Here is an 8,172-nt window from a genome sequence, read left to right as displayed (position 1 = left end):
TTCCATAACAAGCTGCAGACAATAGTTTGACCAATTATTTTCCCCCTAAATCTTATCAATCCTTTAAAACAAATATGAGAATATACTCCAGTACATCCATACATCATCATTCTATTTTGGGATATGTTATTTTACCTAACATTTTTCTGCCTACCTTTGCCTACCACTCTCCAATACCGTTAGATCAAAATCTCAAGAAGAGAGAAAAAGATAAATGTTAGTTAAGATTCTGATCTAACGGTGTTGGAGGGTGGTAGGTAGAGGTAGGCAAAAAAATGGTAAGTAGAATAACCTATCCCTTCTATTTTATAGTGGTGAATAAAAAAGTTAACACTACCTATACAGAAGTAAAACAAAATCACAGTGAAGGTCTCGTCTCTAGATATTAACTTATTTGAGAATGTCAGACCTACAATCAATCATCTCTTTTTATAAAAATAAAAAAGGAAACAAAGGATGAAGAGAACGTGGAAATGAGTACGTGACAAGGGAGGAAGAATAAGTTTTCTTTCTAATCAATGTGCGTTGTTGCGTTGTTTTAATCATCTTCGTACGTTGTTACGTTGCTAACTAATATAAGAATAAATATCCTTTTTGGTCCCTAAAAAAAATTTGGTCCTCACTTTAGTCCATTATAAAAAAAAAATTAGTCACCTGATCCCTATGGACCCACTTTGGTCTTTCTGTGGGACTAGTGTAGGTCTTTTTTGAATTTGTGATGGACCACGATTTTAATTAAATTGATCTACTTTAAATTTTTTAAGGACCTCGAGACTAATTTTTTTTTTGTAAAGGACTAAATTGAGAATCATGTTTTTTGTTAGGGACTTAAAAAATTATTTACTGCTAATATATATATTGAATCAAGAGACAAATAACAATCTACAAAAAAAAAAAAAAAATTAAAATCAAAAAGTTTATGACCGCACTTGCGGGCATTTGCCCGCAAGTGGGTCCGCCAATGAATGACACCATTCACTTATTATGCATGTTGATACAACATAACATGAACAATCTGAATATTAAATATTCCTTTGACCAATTAACAATAATAACCAAATAATAATACAGCACTTGTAGCCAGCTGATAAAAAATATGGGTGAGTGTCGTGTATGTGGTTTAACATGAATTCATTAGTGATTTTTCACTTATATTTCAAATCTTTACATATTTTGACCATACAAAACATAAAAAGGAAAAGAAGACATTTGACGTCAATAATGTTCTGAGTTTCTTTACGGCATATTATATCGAAACTTATTTATTTTTTGTTTAACCAGAATAAGATATGTAAAGAGGGATTTTCGGTAAATGATATATTTATTAAAAAAATGTATTAATTTGGTACAATTATTATAAAAGAAATAAATTTACTTTTAGTCCTTGTTCAAATTTATGAGATGCTATAAAAATTGGTGCCCGATACTTGCATTTAATTGATGATGATGCATCGCATCTCACCAAAATCTTGGTGCAAGTTTCTTCTGCGTATGAAAAAACAAAAATGACCGATATTATCCTGTAGCCAAGGGACCACACTGCTTTGTGTCTTCTGCTAAACCGTGAAGTGTGCAATGGTATGGGGGGGGGCCACGTTTGATCATTTTTGGCATCGCTCTCCTCCTTATAATGATGCCTTAGAAATTTGGAAATGCTTATACACGGCAATAAGCCCTAGTTCTCAATTCATTTATTGACCTATATGCTACTACAAAACAGTCATTTTCTCACCAACATTACATTTCAAACTTCAAGATCTCAAATCAACCAACCTCCATATTGTCTGAGAGTTTGAATTTGCATTCTACCCAATCATGCTGCTATAAGGGTGGACTCTGTAATAGTCTGAATGCTTTTCCACATAGCGTTACATCATAAATCCATTGATTGCTCTCACTTCAAACTGGGTAATGATGCAAAGAAATTCATATATACTATTTCATATGAAGATTGAGCTTATATTTTATACTTTGCAGATTCTTATGCATTTCTTATCAGAACTGGCAAACTAAAGAAGAGAAATGTTACTTGATGAGTATAAATCAGTTACTGAGGTTGGTTAAGAATTTGACAACCCTAACTTCGGACTCTTATAATGGGTGATGGATGGCCTATCTTTTAATTTACCCTTCCCATATAAATTCGGACAAATTCATAAAATTGAATCAACTCAATTTAAAATTTAAACTACTTACAGCACTATTGAAAATAAAAATGTTATAAGCACCCGTCCAAGACAAAATATAATCCAAAAAACTAGTTAAGAATCCTGAAGTTGGAGCAAGATGATTGAAATGCCACTTGTCAGTTTAGATTCCATCCAATTCGTAGCATATTCCTTCCCGAACCTGATATCTATAGAAGCGTTATTCCGATAATTGATCCGCTGGCTTATTGGATCACCAGTTCAATCAATGAATTACCTATTGAATCGCATAATTTGGGTTAGTACATAAAAACTTATATTTTATTTATAAAAATTCATATAATTTTTGTTGAGATAAAAAATCATATAAACCACATACAATATATAGTAAAAAAAATAAACAAAAAAAAAAAGAAAATCCAAATATCACGTAACAATATATAATGGGAAAAATGTGTATCATTTTAAAGGACACAAAGTTTGGTCATTTTAAGTGAGATAAAGAGATAAATCATAGGAGAGAGAGTGGGGGAAAAAAGTTTTAAAAATGTGGGTCCCACTTCTTTGTGAGAGTGAAAGGATATAAGGTGTGTCATTTAAAATGACACACCTTTTTCCCATATATAATTCCTCTACCAAATATTCTCAACTAATCATGTTTAATAATTATAAGGCATTTATCAATAACTATTTCTATAAAAATGGATTTCTATAAAAACTAATTAGTTTAATGTTTCGCAAATACTTCAATTGAAATTTGAGGTCATTATAGGAGAGCGAGTATACTACTAGCAAGCAAAACTACAAAGTTTTTGAAAGGAGTTCCACACTTTTTTTCAGACAAAACGAGACAACTTTATTTTTTTAAGAAAAATGCATGATCCGTCGATTTTTATTATCCAACTGGGTCATTGGTTTAAACTGGATTTGACTAAATTTGATACGTGGCTGGTCCGATACTTAATTCGAACCGGGTCTAATAACACTGGAGGGGGCGGACCTACATGGGGGGCGTGGGTGGGCGACCCTCCCACCTAAAAAAAAAAAATTTCTGAAAAAACATGTTTACACCCCCAAAAAATACGTAGTATATTTTATTTTTCATAACTGGTGGGCTACTTAACAAAGCTGGCATTGTGTGCCCTTTGAATCTAAAATAAGTTGCATTGATTTCATCTTGTTGATGATCGATTTCACTTTCTGAGTTTCCTTCTTTTGCTTCATTTGATACCCAAAATCTGTTACCATGAGGAAGAAACTTGATACCCATTTCCCTGTTGTGTTCGCTTTCTCTTTGTAAAGTTTTGATCTTTTGGTAGTTTTATGCTGTTTGGATGCTCAAAAACCAACAAAAAGTGAAAGAAAAAATGGATATAAAATAATTATAGTTTACTATAATTTCTGGAATTTATTTGTTTAGCTTTATGGTGCTTGATAATTGAAGTAGAGTAGTGATGTGGGTATTATAGAGCTTTATTTTTAGGTGCTTGCCTAATTTGGGTTCTATGAGCTTCCCCTCTCTTTTTGGATTTGTTTTGTTATGATTATATTTGTTATTAAAATTATTCAATGGGTGCATCTGTTGAGATTGTTGGTACATATTTTTTGGTTTTAAATTGTGATTCTCTTACATTCCATTGTTGACATAAGCACATGGCAATGAAACAAACTATGTTAAATTCGTCAATTCAATATATTTATTAAACTATATCTTATTTGAAATTCTATAAGTTTGATTTGTTAAAAAATTTGCCCACAAATATAATTTTTTGGGTTCACCTCTCTACACTCGTTGAAAGCAATTGGCATAAAGAGGGTAACATTTAGGGAGTGTTTGGTTCAGGAAAATTTTTAGGAATAGTAGGGAAATGAGATAGATAGAAAAATGATTGGAAAGATAGATAAAGTGAGATAGGTAGAAAAATGTAAAAAAAAGTTGTTTGGTGGGGAAAAACTTTACTGGAAAAATTAGCTAACTTTATGAAATCAATAGTGCATTACAAGCCAGATAACTGGTTTTCTGAAAAATCCCACCTTCAAATTGGGTTTATAAACAGTGCGGATATCTATGTTTCTCATAAATCCAGACAAATTGGATAGATGGGTTTTTGATGAAAAACGTTGAAACAAACATGGTATTTTTAAAAGCCATACTTAAAAAAGATAGATATCTGCTGAAAAGCTCCCAATCAAACACCACCTTAAGGAGATCCTATATACACACTACTACTCAGAAAATGCCTTTTCTTAACTTTCAAAATCGACTTTTTTTTTTTCAAAGAATAATAATTCTCCCACACATTACTTTATATTTACATAATTTTTGTATGTATTAATTATAAACGAAGAAAGATTCGTTTACAAATTATTTTACAAATTATACTATGTATAATCGGTCATACACTCTTAATTAAAATATGGGAAAAATGTTTTCACAGTTAATGCAGAGAAGTTATCTGCATTTATTTCCAAAACGATGTCGTTTTGGTATTTAAATCTTAAAAAATTATAAATATAAAGACTATTATAACCCTAAAATAAATTAAAATTACAAAAACACCATGATTTCCGTCCAAAACAACGTTGTATTGGCTTACTGCAGATAACTTATCTGCAGTAACTGCGCGAACCCTTAAAATATAATCGGTCAAACATAATATAGTTTACAAAAATTTATTAACAAAAAATTTATAAATATACTCGTTTTTATTATAAATAATTTTATCTTAATTTTTAAATATTTCTAAAGGAATGCGAGGAAGCATCCAAAATCAATTGCTGACGAAAGATTGTGGGTGTATGACGTCACCGATGAAGTCACCCACAGTCAAACATCAACTGCTACGGCCTACGGGCTATGTCCGGTTTTTAATGATTCATGCTTTTTAATCTCTTAAATATTTTTATTGAGAGAACCAAAAAATTAAAAATAAAATTAACGGTCAAGGTTTTTTTTTTTTTTTTTTGGAAACTCGGTCAAGGACTTCACAATAGAAAATATTTGTGTATTATTTTAACCATTAAATAAATTTATTTTATTTTTATACTTATATTTTTTTGGTAAAATTGTATTTGTATTTTAATCATATGAGTTAAATATGAGAGATAATGAGATATGAATAAAAAAATAGCATGGAATTAAATAATTTTTTCTTATTCTTCTTTACCACGTGAATCCATAATCAATGACACATTAATTTCTACAATAAGCATTCTTATCCATTTTTCTCCTAATTCCATATATTCATTTCCACTTTTGTGCCTTCATTATCTATTAATTTATGGAAAAAACGTCTGTTCAATATAATTTTGTGTTATTTTAGATTCTAACTGTTAATTTTTATTAACCAATTGTTATGATTTATTGAATTTTATTACTAATTAATAATTAATTAATAAGTTTGACCAAATAAATTATAACTGTTAATTGACAAAATTTAACGGTTAAGATATAAAATGATACAAAATTATATATTTTAAAAGAATAAATATTTTTCCCTTTATTTATATAATTTGTCATGAACGATTGCTTGACCATCATGAAGATGCATTTGTTCAGAGTTTGGATTTTATTTTTTTATTGAAGAAAAAAAAATTAGATATTAATTTCAAAATTAACAAAATAAAAATTTAAATATTAATTATTATATATACATATTTTTTATTGTGATTTTATTTAATAATTTTTTAATTAATAATTATAACTTCACAGTTTTTTTTAGAGTGTGGTCCTGGCCTTAAATTTTCACGTTGAGATTGAACAATGCCAAGCGTCAATTTCCGGGAAAAAACCTTCACAATAATAAAATAAAAAGATAGATTATAACAGGTAAAAGCCACACCACATTCAGCGAATCAGCATAGATGGTAAAATAATTACTTAAATAAAGAATAACAATCAAACCATACAAAAATGAATGACAAAGTTATTTGGAGTAAATTTGTCTGACAAACAAAGATATACTTAAATTTGAATTAATTTAAAATCTATTGTAATTTAAATTTATTAAAATCTACACATTTTTTTGTTATTTACAATAACTTTTTTTTCATATTTATCTTTTGAAAAAATATAAAATTATATCATTTTAAGTCAAAAAAATAAAAATAAAATAAATGATTTTTTCAAATTTAATTTTTATATAAAAAAACTAAATTATATCTTTCTCTAAGAAAATTATATATCTCAAAAGGACAAATATTAATAAATTTTAGAATTCTACATACACATTCGCTTCTCTCGTTCTACTTTTCTCTCACTTTTCCTCCGTTATCATTTATTAGATAAAAGAAGGAACTTGAATTTAGATGCAAGTCATATCAATCCTCACAGACGTAATGATGATTTGAATCTTTTGATAGCTAGCTATCTAATCAAAAGCCCTTAGAAAGTAACTTGAAACAGAATGCAAAGTGCAAAACACACAAACACAGTAGTACAGAACAGAGAGATACAATGAAGATCCTGAATCAGAGGTAAATTGGATTCTGTTCACAATGGCCCATCAAATGTACACTGACCCGCAGGGGAGCCTATCACACTACTAACTAATCATCATGCCTAAACAAATTCCACAACATCATCCCCTATTTTCCCTCCAAGTTACTTTCCTTTACAAACTACAAAAAAAAAAAAAAAAAACAAACAAGATTTTCATATTTATTTTTTTCTCTATTGAAATCTTTCTCCTTGTCTTCTATGTAGCTTTTTTCAACGTCATGGTCATCAACTACAATTATGTGCTCTTTGTTCCCGCATTTTCTCTTTCAGAGTCCAACCAACATACATAGATAGTATCACCCTTAAGCCCCATCTTCATCCTCGAAAGAGTTTCTCAGCGAATGTGTTGATCCTTCTGAAGAAAGAGCATTTAGAAGACAGTCAGAATATAATTAGAACCCATAATTTACCTAATTATAATACAGCATGTTGAAGAAAGCCTAATGATAGTGAAATAAAAATTACCTCTGGAGTTGAATGACCTCTTGCAATGCAGAATAGCGCTTTGTATCCCATCATGCTGCTGCAGCAGCGTATCATCACTCCTGTTCGCCGGAGAACCTACTCCGGTTGCCGTCGATGACGACCTGCTCTTACCCAGATGCTTAGAAACGACCCTTATCCCCGCCGGAAAACCCCCTTGTTTCTCTTTTCTCGAAGAAACAGAGGCCATCGACGGTGACGACGATGGCGAAGCCGTGGATGCCTCCCCTGAGAACTTCGTCTTCTCACTGTACCTCTTTGAGACTTTGACATACAGAGGCTTAATCAGCTTCAGATATTTCTGCAATACCTCCTTTGAAAACCGCTCTGGCTTTGGATCTTCAGAACCATGATTTCGAACCTTGCTTCCGAAGGTTCTCGTGCTGTTATCTCTGCTAAGCGTCGTAGAATTACGGAATTCTTCAATGTTTAGTTTCACTGCGAAGACCTTGGTTTCTTTCTTCTGGTTCCTCCCCATGTCACAACCAACTTTAGCAGGTTCATGTGTTTTCTGTGCTGCCATTCGCTTTTGCTTCCTGAACATGAAGATTCTGAAGCTCGGGGCTGATCTGAGAAGTGCAATGGGAGATTGAGGTTTAGAAATAGGCTCGATTGGGAGCACTTTTCTTTTGGAGATTGGTTCGTTAGAGGACAGAGGAAGTGTTGTTTTTCGCGGAACATCAACTTCACTGTTGTCGTTAGCACTCTTTGCTGTTTTACCGAGTCCATCTTTGAAACAAAGGACTTTGCTTTCTCTCCCTACCTTGTTTTCTGAGGAGCATTCGTCGGTTTTGTTGTTGCTGTTTTCTTTGTTGTCCAAATCGTGTAGCGTGAGTTCCAAGTCGAAGAACGAGTCGTCTTCGTCGGATTCGCTGTCTGTTTCTACAACAAGATGAGGAGCTGTGTTGGAAGTAGTGTTAGTCATGATGGCATTCCTCCAGAACTTGAAGAAGTTCAGAGCGTCCATGGAGTCAACTAGAAAGAGACTGATATATATATATATAGAGAGAGAGAGAGAGAGGAGTTAGGAGAATAAAGAGT

General features: G+C 31.5%; 1 protein-coding gene across 1 annotated transcript; it reads right to left on the bottom strand.

Moving 5' to 3' along the window:
- Window positions 1-6,614: 6,614 nt before the first annotated feature.
- Window positions 6,615-8,172, bottom strand: LOC133305214 (probable membrane-associated kinase regulator 2). Its single transcript, XM_061505357.1, has 2 exons — window positions 7,114-8,172; window positions 6,615-7,003 (listed from the first exon to the last, which is right to left on the bottom strand). The coding sequence occupies exons 1-2, from the start codon at window positions 8,096-8,098 to the stop codon at window positions 6,951-6,953; spliced, it is 1,038 nt and encodes a 345-aa protein (XP_061361341.1). The 5' UTR covers window positions 8,099-8,172; the 3' UTR covers window positions 6,615-6,950.

The sequence above is a fragment of the Gastrolobium bilobum genome, unplaced genomic scaffold, assembly GCF_033153095.1.
Source record: "Gastrolobium bilobum isolate Gb01-03AN ecotype WA unplaced genomic scaffold, APGP_CSIRO_Gbil_v1 utg14059, whole genome shotgun sequence".
NCBI lineage: Eukaryota > Viridiplantae > Streptophyta > Magnoliopsida > Fabales > Fabaceae > Gastrolobium > Gastrolobium bilobum.
The sequence above is the reverse complement of the archived record's forward strand: the minus strand, read 5'-3'. Positions and strand labels throughout refer to the sequence as shown.

Bases quoted from the DNA above. Each gene is read 5' to 3' on its own strand.
- LOC133305214 (XM_061505357.1), bottom strand. From the start codon at position 8,098: ATGGACGCTCTGAACTTCTTCAAGTTCTGGAGGAATGCCATCATGACT. The intron at 7,004-7,113 runs GTAATTTTTATT...CTCTTTCTTCAG, and splicing joins GAGGTCATTCAACTCCAGAG to AAGGATCAACACATTCGCTG.